The following is a 17,978-nucleotide window of genomic DNA, read 5'->3' on the forward strand; positions in this document are numbered from 1 at the left end:
ACAATATAAAACATTTTATTTAGACGATATATAAAACAAGGGTTAATCTCATTATTATAAAAGAATGGTCCTTTAAGTTTCACGAAATGATCAAAAAAAAAATCTTAGTATCATTGTAAGAGAGCAAATTGGTTTTGACATGTTTATTTGGTCACCCTAACTTAATATAACTGGTTTAAAATGTTTAAAATGTCATGTAATCACTTTTAAATATTAACCTGTCTAGTCACAACCTATGTCATACAAAATGGTGAAAGGTACCCAATATCCGCTTTTCTCACGACCAATATCGTAGTTTTACTTGAGATCAAAAACATATTAAGAGCCACATGCACCACACGCCTCGACTCATGTTTAATTGTACCATCAACTTCATCAAGCAACAAAATTGATGTGTTTTTCAGCACCACACGTGCAACCATAGTTATCAGTTTCTGCCCCAGTGTTAACTCCATGCTGTTGGGACTTACCTGAGTGTCGTATTTGTTCAGTGAACGACTTATGAAATGATGTGCGTTTGTGATGTTTGCCGCCTCTTTGATTCGGTAGGTTATATTTTGTTTAATTGTCTTCAAGAAGATTACGAGTTGTTGCTGGACAAACCCTAGCTGGTTTCTTAACCATCATAGACTGAAATTTCTCAAATCTTCTCCATCTAGAAGAATCTTCCTAGAAATATATTGTAAAGTCTTAAATTGGAGAAAGTATAGTGCTTTTCTCGGAACCGGAAATCCCGACTACACCCACAATGTGTCTGACGCCGATTTTCACCCTAAAACAACACAAATATTTTTGGACTATTTGGGTAACAAAAATTGACCTTCATAAACTCGATAGTCTCGTGCATGCTAATGAGTTTAAGTGGACATGTTTTTATCAATGTCTTGATGATATTGAAAACTCGAGTGAAAATTGCAAATGAGAGATCGATGTATTACCTAAGGGATGTCCAAAGATTGATATTGTCTTTTTTTACATAAGTGAAAGTGTACCACAGTAGAATAAAATTTGTATCATATTTACTCATAGACTAGTTAATAACTAAATAAATATGCATTAAAATGTACACCCCGTATTAAATCAGAAGAAATAAGGGTAATTCCAAAAAACTAAATATAAAATCATGAATTAATGTTAAGGACACTTATTTTCTAACTTAACTCACTATAACATTCTATTTGCATTAAGTAAAAAAGAAAAAGTCGTATATAATTGAACCATTGAAATTCCAACTTCAGGTTTACTCACTAGGCTCATCAATCCTTACATTATTATTTTGACATGTACTCAAGTTGAAGGATTAGTGAAGACTATTGAAGTATTAAATTTTGGATATTTAAAAGAGATTGTATTTTCAGAATTTATTGTATGTAGATTATGTACTTTAATGAGTCCTTTTGATTTTATTCATTGCACCATCATTTGACTCGGCCAATTTAAAGATATTAATTGTTTAACTATTTGGAACAAATTACCACAACTATTATTTTAAACGATAAAATGTTTTCAAAAGATAATCAATTTAATATTAGACCATACGAGGGATGTTTAAACTGGTCCAAATCCTTATACTTCATCTCTTCAAGTTTCACCTAAGACAAGGGTTTGTGTAACTTCTTCTGATCGAGACAATATTCGATCTGTATTTTCCAAAAGCTAAAATCGCTACCTTCAAATTATAGATCTTAAGCTTTCCTTCTTAATCATACATTTGATACCAACTGTTGGGATAAATAATCGATAAACACAACACACGGTAAAGATGCAAAGAAAATTTTAAGAAAACATTGATTTAATGTGGTTTACACGATCAAAATGATCGTACTAACGTTCTCGTCTTCCGTAATACACACACTTTCTGAATATCGTTACAAAGGTAAAAAAGAGATCTATTTACACTATGATTTTACCTACAATGTTTGTGGGTATGGGCCTAAAAACGACGTCATTATCTGAAAATTTCCTTATGGTCTGTGCACCACAGACCTTGCTATAGAACACCGCATACCTTACTCCAAAGTACTATAGACCTTGCTAGCCCCACGGTCCACACCTCAAATGCTATTGCAATGAGGTCAAAGAGCAGATATCATGCTTCAGACCGGAATGAGTGGGAGGGAAGTTTCCCTCACTTTTTGTGGGTCATACCTTTCTTTCCCTCACCTAAAACCCAAGGAATGAGTGGGAAGCCCTTCCCTCACTCTTTTTTTTTAAATAAAATTAATTGATATTTATGATTTATAATTTTTAAATTAAAAACAACCAAAAATTTTAATTAAAAATAAAAAGCATTTAATTAATTAAAATAAAAATTACATTAAACCTAATATTTAAATTAGTGGAAAATAAAAAATATAGAGTCTATTTTGTAATTTTCGAAAACTATTTTTATGAAGAGAATTCAAAGTTGAGTGTATTCTGCCATAAAACCAAAACATAGGGGCTAAATATGCTATTTCCAGAAACTTTCGTCTTCTTCGTGTTTAAAACCTGCAACTCCAAAAAAAAAGAAAAAAGAAAAAAGAAATTTCAGCCATTCACAAGAAGAGAGAGAACGCGGGTTATCGTCCCCTCATCCATTCCCGCACCACCCTTCCCCGCACCGACGTGCGGTGTTCCGCCAGGCGGGAACCTCCCTGCGACCCTTCTCCGCTCCCACTCCGTCCGGCCTCACAAGTCAAACTATTACACCTAAAACATTTAGTTCTAAATGTATGAAAGTTTCTGAAAAATTATGATCATACAAAAATAAATAAGATTCAATTCATGTTTGTATACATTTTCAAATGAATTATTCTACTTTTTGTTATGCAAGTTACAATTTAAGGTCAATGTGATAAAATAAACAAAGCTTAAAATGTAAATTGTTTTATTTTTTTGCCTGTAATTTTAGTGTCATCAAATATTTGAGTTAATTGAGATTTACACAAATACCGAAAGTTATGCTCACATATGAGTTAGATGGTGTGGGATGCGCGCTCATATAACTATTTTGATCTCATGACAATTGGCTAGGGTGAATGCCAGACATTTATCATGTAGTTGGCTTTGTACGTGAGACCCAATAGGTTCAAAATACAAATTTAGGAAATATACCGTACACAATCCAATAAGATATGGAGTATATGATTTTCACTATACTTTTACATAAAACTCCCCAACTATTTTTTATACATTTCAAATACAATATTACAACTAATTAAATAAAAAATTCACACCACACCCTGGTTGTAAAAAATAAATACAAGATACAACAACCGAACAATCATACACCATATTCACGAGGAAAAATCATACAAAATAATCAAAACACAAATTATGTTGCCAATAGTATTCACTGAATCTTAAACTCTCATGAATCACTTTGAACCGGTCAACTCCATACCACATTCCCATAGCTTCCTGGCCAGCTCAGCATCGCAAGCCTGACTGCTGGGTTTATCCACATTATTGCCTGCAAAATACTCGCCACTCACCCCTTTCACCTTTGGGTTCAATGCCACATAACATGTTGTTGAAGCTCCCTAAAATCCAAATCAAATATTAACAATGTCAATCACTAATATTTGTACTTTGTGAATCTTAGACTCTTAAGTGTTACTTCTTTTTCACTTAATACAAAATGAACGACTTAATAGATTTAGATAAAGTCAGTGAACAAATACTTTTGTGGTATCTATTTTCTATAAATTTGCTACCATTCATTTATTCCATACATTTACCTAAGTAGGCTGTCTTTTTCTTAAATATTTTTTGAACATCGTTTATTCATTGAGAAAAACCAATACATTATCTTAGTTTAACATCATATCATGAAACCCACCTACTGGAAATGGTGAAATATAGAAATAAACAAAAGAACAAACCTGTGGGATATTCTTTTGAAAGATACCGAAGACTCCATAAAAGCAAGCTGTCAGGAAAATACTAAGGTAAAGTTAAATATCACATTCTCGTGAATAATAAAATGATCTTATTTTTTTAACAGTCCAAATGGAAAAACTTTTACCTGAAAAGGTTGAGTGATGTGAAAGATTGGTTGCAATAACTCCAGGATGCAATGCATTCACAGTTATGTTTGCCCCTTCTTCCTATACTCAACAATAAACATACCACTTGTCATAACATGTATTAAAAGTGTATTTCTTGAATAAATATGGATCCATTACAAAAATGATTTGTATTGACAAAAATGATTATTTGTGATGGGGGTTTTAGACAATTTAGCTGTTGTGTGGTTTTTCTTTGAGAACTTTTGTTACAAATGGTGTCAACATTCTGGTTAAGTATTACATAATAAACAAGATGCAATAATTATGAGTGTGAGATTCTTTATCTTGAAAGTACCTTGAGGCGTCTAGCTAGCTCTTTAGCATGCAAAATGTTAGCAAGTTTTGATTGCCCATAAGCAGATAGACTACTATAGCTGAAAAGTTAAACACGTATGTAAGGTGAATTTTAGTATCACAACCGCATAAATTCTTGAAAATGATAAAAATAAGCGAATATAGAAAAGAATATCCATTTTTATGGACCACATCTCCTTTATGGGTCCTATTTTTATCTCAATGTTGACTCTTTCTTTTACTTAATACACATGAACAATGCTTAATTTATTAAGCTATACATGAGTGTTTCTTTGAAAATTAAGAGAATCTCTCCATTAAGTTCTTATGATTTACCTCTTATTTTTCCCTTTTTCTTTTCCCACTTATTTGTCTATCATTTTTTCAGATATTTTGAAACATCATTTATTTAGACAATACTTATTACTGGAAAAAAAATTGTACCTTTTTTCATCATTTAGCTTGTCAAACACAATTCCCTCTTTGTAACTCATACTATGAAGTTTTGATGAAACGATGACTATCCTTCCTTCATTTCCGCATTTTTGTGCAGTATTTTTCATCGTATCCAACAACAAATTTGTCAAAAGAAAATGCCCTGAGATCATAAGAAAAAAAACATGTCTTACATATGTAAAATGCTTTTATTTTTCAAATAAAAACAACATAATATTAGTCAATACATACCAACATAGTTTGTTGCAAACTGACTCTCGATTCCATCTTTAGAAAGGCCAAATGGAGGAGTCATCACCCCTGCATTACAACTACAAGCAACAACAAACAAAAAATCTATTAGATTTGTACACTATAATGTCAAATGCAAGAAATAACAATGTATTTTCCCTTATCAGTATATTGCAATGTCATTCAAATACAAAGTACTTTTCACTGCTATAATTGTGTGATTTTTCAAAGTGTAATGGTTTAATACGAAAAAATATTGAAACTACGATACCTTATACAAAGAAACGAAAGTATAATGTTATAATATCAGATAAATGGAAGTACGTTGTTATTTCTTGCACGTAACAATAAACTTAATTATTAATACGATTGCAATGGTGTGTTTGTTTCTTACATGAGGATGTTGAGGGGTAGACCCATGGAAATGTACTCCTTTGCAAATTTTCTTACGGATTCTAGTGAACTAACATCAAGTTGCATAACATCTATGGTAGCACTAGCGCAACCTTTTATAATGTTTTCCTTGCATTTTGTAGCGGATTCCACATTCCTTGCTGCCATAATTACATGTACGCCCCTCAAAGCTAGCACACGAGCACTTTCTAGACCAATACCACTTGTTGGTCCTGTCATGAAAAAGAAAATATTTTAAAATAACAAATTTATGATGTTTATATATAGATTTTAGCTAAAACCCACGAACATTGAGGTGAAACTTTCGAGCTTTGTGTCTCAAACGACTCTATCTAGCTTTATGTCTTAAACGACTCTAAATCTCCATAAAAGATTCTTTAAAGTTTGTTAAATATGTTCTTTTGCTTAGTCCATTCTATTCCACTAGTCATAAAGATAATTAATGGGATCCAAAAAGTTTGACCATTTTATTAGATTATCCCATTGAAATATAATATATTTGGATTCCGAGATTTGTGCATGTCATCCTTTATTGAAAATATAACATATAATATGTCTAAAATATCTTTCAATGATCACAGAATAAGATAATTATTCGAAAACTTTGCAAATGGACAAAATGAAGAGATGTATGCTGTCTTTTAGGAATTATGAGTTTTTTATAGTTTTATTATGCACTGGACCCCATCAAACAGAACCCAAATCCACATTTTTTTTATTTGTTTCTCCATTTCTTTTTTGTTCTAATAACTTCTTCAGATAAATATAAACACAATTAATCTTGATTCAAGTTTTAATCAGATATGTATAAGTTGCATTGATTGAACCAAATAAGTCAACTTCTACAAGCTTTGAGCACCAACTATATTAAACCGCTCATGTACAAACTTCAGTCATTTAAAATCAATCAAACACTTGATAAAATCAAGATTTCCAAACTTCATGCGTTTACTACTGTTCTAATGGACAATAAACAAAAACCCCAGATGATCAAATCTTGAAGCGTAATGATCTAAGAATTCCAGAAATTGTAAATATTTGAGAGAAAAGAGAAAGAAATAGACCTGTAACAATGGCAGTTAAGCCCTTGCAATCAACTCCTTCGGTTACATCTTCAGCTGTGTGTTTAGCTGAGAATCCTGATGGTCCTTTGAATCCGATTAGCCAAGTCATCCTTTACTTTTTATATTTTCTTTCAAGAACACAGAAAAAAGGTGACACTAAAATTGGAAATTTTAAAGGGTTTTCTTTAGTGATGATTTGCTATGAATATGATTGTGCCAAGTTGTGTCAACAGAGCATCAATTATATACCAATAGGTTAGCCATCACGTATGACTTGGAACATGTATCTCTAAGGGTAAATATGTAAATACACAACAAGTCCTTCCACTATTTAAATTTCGGTTTGGAAAGTCTTTGTTTTTCCACCTTACTAAGATAATAAAAGTTATGAGATTTCTTCATTCTTTAGTTAAGAAATTTTATGGAGGTATATAATATTCTTGATAACTTGAGCTTTGACCTTTTCATTTCACACATCAGGACATGGATGATGATTTCAAGCTTACAAAAACTGTCACCCCGTGTGTAAAAGGAGTGTGCCTATATATATATATATATATATATATATATATATATATATATATATATATATATATGCTAGACTTAATATTTAAATATATGTGGTAATTTAATGTGACAATTGTAAAGTAATTATGGGGGTATGGTAAGTAGTAACCTGTTTCTTCTAAGGGGGTGTTTGGTTGAGAGAATGTTTTTGGAAGGAATGGAATCTATTAAATGAATTGGAATCTAAATGTACTAGAAGCTGCATGCGTTTGGTTGAGATGAAATGAAATATATTTTCTGTTTGGTTTGTTGATTTCATAAAGGAATTGAAAATTAAATTTTATAATAAGACATAAATACCCTTAATGATTTTTGTAACTGATTATATTTTTTAATAATCACGACAAAGTTTTATTTAATTTCAATATTTTTTATTGAGCTCTTCTATAAATTTTGAATTAAAAAAATAACTATCATGAATTTTAAATAATTTAAAGACTTTTGTCTCATCTTTTCCAAAAAAACAAACATAAGTGGTAAAAAGATGGAACACAAAAAAATTCATCATAGGCAAAAAAGAAAAAAAATAAATAAAAGAAAAACAAAAGTAGAGGCAAAAGTCTTCGTTGATGATTTTTTTTAATCTCATAAATAATAGGAAGTGTAATTTAGAATAATGATAAAGAATTGAATCTACATTCATGATATGATGCATAGTGGAAAAATTATAATTTTTTCAAACGAGGAATTAAATGGTAATTATTGAAATCTAATTTCATTTCTTTGGTAACCTAAACATAATCTCCCACCGATTTTAATATTCAATTCCTTCTAATTCCTTAAGAATTATGTGAAACAAACACGCCTTAAGCGTTATGATGTTTCCTTCTAAATGTTGCATCGGTTCATGTATTTCTATATTTAGTATCTGCAATATTGTATGTTGGTTGTGGTGTGATATAATAAAAAGTCTTTATTTTCAAGTCCAGAACCACCCTCTACGTATGTGAACTCTTTCCCTAATCTTTCCTGCATATTTGTGTTACTTTATGATTGAACCCAACAATAAATTCGTAGGATAAATAATTATAACTCAAAAGTCTAACTAGATGGCTTGAAAAGTGAAGTATTGATTCTTAAAATGTCAAACTATGAGGACTATTTTGCAAATTTTCCCTAAACTTGTTGCAGAGGATCGATGATAGGTTGGTGGGATGACCTGCCCCACTATAATTATTTGAAAGGTTAAGGATGACGTAAGATAAATAGTTTTAATTGATGCTGAGGTTTGATAGGTGCAATGACTCAAGTTGCTGGTTAAGGTTTGACCCATTGTACTAAAAATCTGCTATACTCTATAAAAGAAAAAAAAAATTTAAAAAGGGTGTTGCTAATAAGACACTTATTGACTATTTAAAGTTAACCTATAGTTAACTATCTGTAATCAGTTTTTTTCGGAAAATAATACAATTTGCACCAATAAAAATATTTTAAAATTAAATTATGATGTCTATGGTAAAATGAGGTGTCTTTTTAACCAATCTCTTTAAAAAATAATCACTTTTCGGCTAATAGATTAAAATTGCTATCAATTTCACAATAGTTGTTATTGGATCAGATTTGATTGGGTCTAAAGTCCGACCGATTTTACTTTTGGCTGCATCTTATTTGATTATGATGTGACTAGTTGTATTTAATGATGAAAATTATCATTTTACCTTTCTGTTTAAAATAATATAATATACCAACTAATGCATTGATAAAAAACATTGAACGCCGAATAATTATAATTACAGACTATGAACGTCAAAACCATTACGTAATGTCACATATTTAACATATAAATCGTTATATTTCATAATATTTTCTCCTTATCCAAAAACTTCTTATAAGTTTATAACTAAGTCACTATTGCAAAATTAGTATTAGAACCATCCTAGAAATATCTATAAGGTTAATAACAATATTACGTGATGGCGCATAATCCAAAATCTAAAATTTGAACATTTTGGAAGTCAATACATATCGATTGAAGGCAAACGGGCAACAAGCTGCGCCGCTAGCCCTTTTTGGATGACATAATTAATATATAAATCGTTATATTTTATAAGATTTTCTCATTATCCATAAACTGCTTGTAAGTTTATAAATAAGTCTATATACTTGTTTACTTATTTAACATATTTTTCTTATATGAAATCATAAGATAAAAAATGGGTTTTATCTTCTTATTATAAAATAATTTTCATTGATCTTGTTTATAAGCTAAAAATAAAAATTAAACACATAATAAGAACTGTTAAAATATATTTAATATTTATATTATGTATAAACATACATGTAACAGAATAATATATTAAAAATAATATTTAATTTCTAATAATAACAATTTTAAGTAAAAAAGGTGTAAAAAGTGATAAAAAATAATATTTTTCAGTTGATTGAGTAAGAGGATGCTAACCGAGTAAGAGATTACCTTTTACTTTGGCGAAATAAACGCTCTAAGTGTTGATCGAGTTAAATTACCTCTTTCTGGACCTAATAAGAGGCAAACCAAACATCTCCTAACTCCCTGAGACAATTGTCAAATGTTTTATGATGTAAAATAGGTTTTTCCTGCCAAAAAATAATCCAACAATGATTCTATATATTAAGATGTTATTTATGATTATGAAACTAGTTAAGTAAGCATAATTTTGTTAGTTTGTGTAACTTCCAAGTTTTCTGTGGACTTGTGGTTTTAAATACTATAAATGAGTGTTAGATATATATTTTGTTGTAGGAGTAGATGTGTTAAGAAAATATGTATCTTACTTAGATGGAAGTACATTAGAATAATGTGATAAATCTATAGTATCAAAGATAAGAGGACATTTCATTGATAATCAAGCATAATTAAAAGTAAATATATGTTATGATGGTGGCTTGTAAATGTTGGCCTTGGTTGAATGTACATGCTTAAATGGAAGAATAATATATGTGTTTGTGTCTACAAGGATTAAAGAGAGAGTGTTTTCATTATATGTTAATCATATTTTAAAGAAAATTTAAATATTTCATACCTTTTGTTCCTAGTACTTATCCTCCTACCCATAAAAAATATTTTAAAATATTATTAATTTTATTAAATGTGACACTTAAAGTTGTTTGCATGAGCTAATTGTTGGTATATTTGAAGAGTGGTGATGTCTTGAAGGGAAATGTCGTCTAACTCAAAGTGCATTGCCATAATTAATTCGAGATGTGAAATAAGTACATTTTGGTGTTAAGTATTCACTCACCATACTTGATTTTGTTTATGTTGTCTTTAAAGTGACCATTTTTTGCTACCATCATTTAAAAGCACCTCAATTTAACTATGTTTTGGATCTTCTTAGATTTTGGATGACGGATGATACATTACTATGCTGGTTGTCGTTTAGGTTTTCACTTTGGTTTGTATTGCTTTTGCTAGCCATGGGGTTTATGCAATATTTTGGTGCAAAGACCATTTGAAGGGGTTTTGTATTAGAGTTAATCTTTGAGCTTGTAAATTTTTAAGCCGTATTGTGATTTGGACAATCTTCATGACAATAATGTATTAGAGATTTAACGCTTTCATAGCTTTATTTGTTGCATTAAGGATCTTTTCTTATTATCCTAAATGTTTATAGGGTGTTGACACTTATTTACCTTTTACACACATTTGGTATTCTTTGTTTGCTTTTGATAGATATTCAACATTGATCATTTGTAGACAACTAAGGTCCAAACTCATATCGGTGAATAATGGTGTATCTTTAGAGATGTTGTTTCTCAACTTAGGAAACTGATTGCATTAAATTTGACACATTTTTTTCAGGTCCTTATAAGTTCTAAAGTGGTTCATATGGTATTTCACTTGACAATTGTAATTTATTATTGCTGGTGTTTGTCACTCAGTTCAAGAACGAAAACATGCACACATCTTGGAAATCTTTTAGGTTTGCTTTGCAGGTTGAAAAGTTTTACTATCACTGAACTCTGGAGAAAGTTCATATGGGTGGTTATGTAGAATAGTTTGAAGGTCATATAGTTTTTTTCAAGCATTTGGTACCAAAAGGTAATTAGCCGTAAGGCATTTATTGGAAATACATTTAGCCAAAAAGTCATTTAAGGCATATATGTCTTGTTATGCATTTAGGCTTGTTTTTATAGTAGTCGATTTGGTTTCTTAAGGTATGTCTTTTGTGTAGATTCAACCATTATGGGATAGAGTGCAAGTGTATTTCAGGTGTTGGCCATGCTAAAGCTCGGTTGAAAGTTTTTTCTATTAAGTTTTAGACATATGTTTCTTTGACTTTTTTTGGGAAGGGTTACTTTGAACATCTAGATTTTTTTGGGTTGTGGGTGCATTAACATCTTTTCTTTTAGTTTTTATGATACACTTTGTTATCTATACACAACAACATGAGACTCAAGGCATATCTGGTTTTTAGGGTTGTATGCACATTGGTATCAAGGTGGAGTGTTTTTTGGTGATACACAATGCTTCATATATACAAGCATTCAATAATTAGGAAAACATCATAAGGATCGTGGACCACTACAAATCATCATTTGTTGGCCATTAGAAGTATCTGTGATCCAAGTATTTTGACACAACTAATTTGTTTCCACCTGCTCGCCACTTCAAGTGGTGATTGTTGAGTGAAATGGCCACTTGAGGTGGCGGCAAGCAGTCATTTTGCATCTTATATGTTTTCTTTAAATATGAGATTTTAGTAAATTTAAGTCTAGTTTTCCTCCCTTTCCTCTAGCAATTTATTTGAAGATAAAGACTTAGTTCTCCATTCTGGTCACTTGTAAATGGTTGCTAACCCCCATTTGTGTTGATCAACATATAAAAGTCGTATGTATCTCCCCATGGATGTACACAATCACCCTATTGTGGAATCATGTTAAATTCTTTTTTCACCTTAGACAATTACATTTGCTTTATCTTGGTATGTATTACTCTTAATATTAGACATTGTCATTGATTATTTGTATCCTAGTTTTCTATATGTTTCATTATTGTGTTTTACACTTGTTTATGAGATCGGGTGTTTGATATTTTTTCTGAGTGTGCTTTGCATTGGTTGAGATATATTTGGATTGCCTTTGGCAGTATTTTGAATTCTTTATAGGACAAAGGGGGAATATCCTTCCAACGAAGGCAATGAATCTCTCTATAACATTTTGGTATACTTGGTTGATTTGACGGTTAAATGTTGAAGAAAAAATTCATTACTGGACATGACCTCAGTATCCTTGGCTGATTTGACTGTTAAATGTTGAAGAAAAAAAAATCGTTATTGGACATGATTTTTCCTTTAATAAGTTGCTAGCTATTATATAAAGTGATGAACATTTAGGTATTCATGATATTGAAGACACAAACCCTTGCACAAATTTGAAATTTGATGAATTTACTCATTTCAAATTTGAAGTTGTTTTCGTTTCGATTATCCTACAGTTGGCTCTGTGATCCGTGAAGCCTAGACATTTATAGGATCGAAATACAATAAGATACCTGAGTTATTGATATCATTAATTTGCTATAGGGTTTACACGTGATCTCACCAACAATTTTTTTTGAAGATCGAAGGTATTTATTTGAATGATTTTTCTAATTTTGTAACACCCCGATTCTCAGGTATTGATTTATGTATGAATCTTTTTGGGTTTTTGGGTCTACTCGATGAGTTGGCCGCCCTACTTGTCGAGTAGTAGCGGGTTGGTCCACGTGTTTTAGTGATCTACTCGTCGAGTCCAAGAGCAGACTCGACGAGTAGGAGCTGGCAGATGAAACCTTAAATTTCGGGGAATTCCACCCTATTTCAAGGATCATTGGCCTCCCCCAGCCTCCCATTTACTGCTTCTTGTCCCTCTCAAACCCTAAATCGAGTGTGTGTTCTTTTGGTGTGTTCAAGCTTGGAGGAGGAAATTTGGAGGAGGAAACAATTGGGGAAAACAAGCAAGTAGAAGCAAGAACTCGTGGGATTCAAGATCTACATCAGTGAACATTCTCTTGAAGGTATTAGACTATTTTCCTAGGCTCATGTTCACAAAAAATCTATTTTGATGGGTTTTATGAAAGGCTTCTTATGTTTGAGCTAAGATCTGAAGTTGTAACTTCAGATCTGGACTCCCTTTGGCCTCTAGATCCATAAAGTTATCACCCTTGCCTAGTATGAGCCTTCCCCTAAGTGTGAGACTTCATTGAAAGCTTAGTTTTGTCATTTAAGGGCCTTAGAGCTTTGCATGCACGTAAAGTTTGCAACTTTACGTGATAAGCAGGCCTTGGAAGGTTGGATCTGTAATCTGGAGCCTTTACATGGCTTAAAAAGCATCTGTATGGATGAAGGATTGAAGGGACTCGACGAGTCGCATAGTCGACTCAGCGAGTCATATGAAGATGGTCCAGGTTCCAGAACCGGCAGTTCCGAGGCGGTTCCGGTTCCAAAAGTGGGTACCCGCTTCCGATGCTCATCCCTAAGTATTACAAGGAACTCGGCGAGTAGCTGAGGGTATTCGACGAGACTGTTGACCTTGACAATTAACTTTGACTTTGATCATGGGTTAACCAGTTGACTTTTGGAGGACATTTTGGATAGATTGGAAATTTACAAGTATGGTTTACAATGAATATATGTGGTGGAGTTCGTGGCAGTAATCCAAGAGCTTGATTTTATCTTCGAGTCGACAATACGAGGTGAGTTATCCTCACTATATCAACAGGGTCTAACGCACCAGGGCCGCCCCTTTATGGATTGTATCTAGTTATGGCATGATATGTTTATTGATTACATCCTGGTAGTTAGGATGGTGATATGCTTATGCGTAGTAACCTGATTAGGTTAATGTTCTGGTTATAGGATGATGCTATGTTAGTGACCGGTTAGGTCAATACCCCGGTTATTGGGGATGCTGCTATGATTAGTGATCTGATAGATCGGTTTAACTGTTATATGATATGAGCTAGCATATGATATTTATGTGCACATATTTGTTTGATGATTGGGGGTTGGGTTGAGGCGGTCCTGCTTTGTGCTGTAGGCCAACATACCCGGTGAGCGGTCCGGATAGGCTGTAGGCCCTACGAGGCGGTCCAGTCATGCCTAAGGTTCGGGAGCGGTCCAGATAGGTTGTAACTTGTAGGCCCTGCGAGGCGGTCCAGTCAGGTTGAAGGCTTATTATGCATGTTGTTCTGTAATTGTTATATGATGTGGTTATATTTGTATGGCGTTGGTATTTTGGGGGATCTCATTAAGCTTTCGGGCTTACAGTTTCAGTTTATTGTTTCAGGTACATCAGGGGATATGATGTTACAGCTCGTCAGGATTTGTTTATGTTTATGGGAAAACTTTGATATTAGATATTTGTTTATGTTTCATGCCAAATTAAAACTTTTTCAAAACATTTAAAACCATTCATCATTACAAAGTTTGTTTTCAAAATATCTAATATCGGAGATTTCTAAGAAACATAAACAAATCCTGAGGAGTTGTACAATCATGCCTTCGTCTTGCCGCAATCCCCTTATGTACCCGAAACAATAAACTAAAACTGTAAGCCCGAAAGCTTAGTGAGATCCCCCAAAATACCAACGCCATACAAATATAACCACATCATATAACAATTACAAAACAACATGCATAATAAGCCTTCAGCTTGACTGGACCACCTCGTAGGGCCTACTGTTGGATTATTGTCTAAGTCCATAACTATTTTGGTATGTACTTGACCCGATGGTGCATGGTCCTTTTGGGTTGCCTTCACCAAAGCAACTTGATTGGAGAAATAAATAAAGAGAGAGAGGTTATTATGATTTATTAATATATTATAAGAATAATATATTGAAGGAGAAATCATATTTGTTTAATTAATATTGGTCAATAATTAATTAAGAATTAATTTTGTGATCAAGTGTAATTAATTAAACTAGAGGGGCTGAATTGTAATTATGTGATAGTTACAAAATAAGGTAAGAATTATCTTATATATATGGTGGACGAATTTGAAGTGATAATCACTAAGAATTCGACTATGATAACGATTCAATGATTATCTTATGGGTTGCTTGGTGGATAAGCAACTAGATAAGGATAATGACTGAAACTCTATCTTTACACCTATATAAAGACCCCAAGGCTCATGAATTCGTGTACTTGATCTCTAGAGCATCTAAGGACGAATTCCTACCCTTCTCCTCTCTCTTTATACCTTCTCCACTTGATTATGGTGTTTGTAAGCCATTAGAGGAGTGACACTTGTGACTCTCAGCTTTCCAAAGTCAATTCAAGGAGGAATTGGATTGTTATTGCTATATAACAATTAAGGTATGTTCTTAAACCTATTTACATGTGAATTCTGATTTCCATATGCTAGAATTAGGGTTCAAAGTCTTGGATTCAAAGTATGTACAATAGAGAAACCTAGATCCGAGCTTTAGGGTTTGTATGAGCACATAGGATGTCTTATAACCAAAACCCATCAGTGGTATCAGAGCCTAGATTGGTTTCTATTGTATTGATGCTTGTTGTAACTGAAAAAATTCGATTTTTTGCATTCTGGAGGCTGGACTCGCCAAGTCCATGGCTGAACTCGCCGAGTCCATGCAGACTCGACGAGTCAACTCGTCAGAATTTCTTGCTGTTTTTTCTTATGGATAGTTACCTTATCATGTTAGATCAATATTAATCCGATTATATGATATATTTGACCATAATTTTGATCTAATTGAAGATATTTATCAATTAATAAGATAATTGTTTCCTTATGTGATAATTGATTAATTATTTTGAGTAAATTGATAAATTATTTTGCAAGAAATCATCAAATATGGATAATTATGTGATTAAATGTTAATTTGAATTATTTGTTATTTGATCCTTGTTGTTGTGAAAAGTTTCATATTTGGCCCTTTAGGTTTTATAGTTTAAATTTGAACCCCAAAAGTTTTGTTGTTTTAAAATTTAAATAGTTGAAACCCTAATGTTTTGAAAAAGGTTTCAAAACTTGCCCTCAAGTTTTGGAATTTAAATTTTGATTAATTGTTTAATTTTGATGTATATTTAAATTCTAAACCCTAATGTGTTGAAATGTTTCAAAACTTTCCCTCAAGTTTTGGAATTTAAAAGTTGATTAAAAGTTTAATTAGGAATGTTAAATTCTAAAACCCTTGCATAGTTTTGAAAAAGTTCAAATCACACCCTTATGGTTTTATTAATTAATTAAGGTGTATAATTAAAAGAAGTTTAATAAATCCATAAAAGTTTAGGTTTACAATTTAATTGAATTAAAAGTATAATTGTTAAATTAGACCACCTAGTATTTTGAAAGTATAAAATACACCCTATACTATATATAACATTAAAAGTCTAACATTATATATATGTATGAGTAAAAGTCAGTCTTACCATTAGTAGGCCTCATTCTCGAAGCTGGTCTATAAGGGGTGTTTAAGGAAATTGCCTATAAAATGGCGATTGAATGGGTATCCACTCTTACCCACCGCACTCTTGACTAGTGGAGGGTCGTTAGCCGAACGGGTAGGATAGGACGAAACCTTCCATTATAAGTATAATGAATTATTAAAGTAACTAAATGTTTCATAAAATTCCCAATCTTAGTTACTTAGGCAAAAGTGAATTGATGCAATTCCATGAAATTACACTTTGTGCCCTTGCAAAGACGTTAGTGGAGCGTGTGTGGCTTACCGGCACACTAAATGGTTCTAAGCAATGGTAGCAAAGGGTGACTCAATGTTTGTCATAGTTCGGTGGAGCGTGTGTGGTTTACCGGCACATCGAATAGGTGACTGTAACATGTGAGGGCACCATGTAAGTTTGCATGGTTATTCACACCCGCTTTGTGATCCTCGGCATCCCAGTCACAAACTAGAGGGGCATATCGAGATTTAAACATGCCATTGAAAGTTCAATGAATCTCAAAGGATCTAGGAGTTTTCATAGATTTAAAACTTAAATTTCTTTTCGTTTTTCATGGTGGAAATTAGTGAATCGTCTTTCACTTACCTTCAAATGTTCTGCAATTTGGGTTACGGCATCCCTCTCCCGAGTTGTAGAATATTGTGTTGGGTCCTAGCCTTAGTATTTCATTTGGGTGATTTACTAAGGACTCAAATCAATCAACTAACTTGAATTTGTTTTTTTTTCTCCCGTTTTGTAGATGTCAAAGTTCGACAACTATGGTCTTCCCAAATCCCGTGGAACAAGCATTCCACATGAAGATGGTATTCCACGATTCAATCGAGGAACGAGAAATCATGCTTCACTTCCTCCTCCTCCTCCTATTGTTCTCCCCAACCCACAAGATCGAAGAATTGAAAGGTTCAATATCACTAAAGCCCTATTGGAAATGAAACATGAAGATGGTAAACCCGTGTGTGCCCACGTTCTAGGAATGAAATCACACATTGATAGGTTGATAATGTTGGGTGTGTCATTCCCGAATGAGTTGGCTGTGAATTGGGTTTTGCAGTCACTTCCAGAATCATATAATGAGTTCAAAAGAAAGTATTATATGATGGATCATGACGACAACCTCATTGACCTAACTTACATGCTCATTGCTGCTGAATCAGAAATGATTTGGCGAAGCAATGGAGCGTATTTGTTAGGAGAGTCAACCGACCATACTTCCGAGGACGTTCTAGGAGAACCGACTTGCGTTTGCTGCCAAAAGAAAGGGCGTTGGATACACGTCTGCCTAAAGAGCCTGAAGAGTCCAGAAGATGGGAGAGTCAAAGGGTATGGCTGCGCTTCAGGTAAAATCCACTATCTAACTCAATTAAGTTCCTATTCATTGATTCTTAATATATAATGTGATAAGATTGCATTTGAATGTTTTGCAGGATCGGTGAAAAGAAAGGAAGCTTGGTGAAAAGAGCAAGATGAATCTAATCACAAGGAATGGATCTTGATCGCATGGACTT

General features: G+C 32.7%; 1 protein-coding gene across 1 annotated transcript; it reads right to left on the bottom strand.

Moving 5' to 3' along the window:
* Nucleotides 1-3,102: 3,102 nt before the first annotated feature.
* Nucleotides 3,103-6,730, bottom strand: LOC111901127 (short-chain dehydrogenase TIC 32, chloroplastic-like). The gene is made up of 8 exons (XM_023897005.3): nucleotides 6,512-6,730; nucleotides 5,428-5,659; nucleotides 5,034-5,113; nucleotides 4,791-4,944; nucleotides 4,348-4,426; nucleotides 4,010-4,091; nucleotides 3,867-3,913; nucleotides 3,103-3,524 (listed from the first exon to the last, which is right to left on the bottom strand). The coding sequence occupies exons 1-8, from the start codon at nucleotides 6,618-6,620 to the stop codon at nucleotides 3,360-3,362; spliced, it is 948 nt and encodes a 315-aa protein (XP_023752773.1). The 5' UTR covers nucleotides 6,621-6,730; the 3' UTR covers nucleotides 3,103-3,359.
* Nucleotides 6,731-17,978: the final 11,248 nt, after the last annotated feature.

This window comes from Lactuca sativa, chromosome 6 (assembly GCF_002870075.4).
Source record: "Lactuca sativa cultivar Salinas chromosome 6, Lsat_Salinas_v11, whole genome shotgun sequence".
In the NCBI taxonomy this organism is placed as follows: domain Eukaryota; kingdom Viridiplantae; phylum Streptophyta; class Magnoliopsida; order Asterales; family Asteraceae; genus Lactuca; species Lactuca sativa.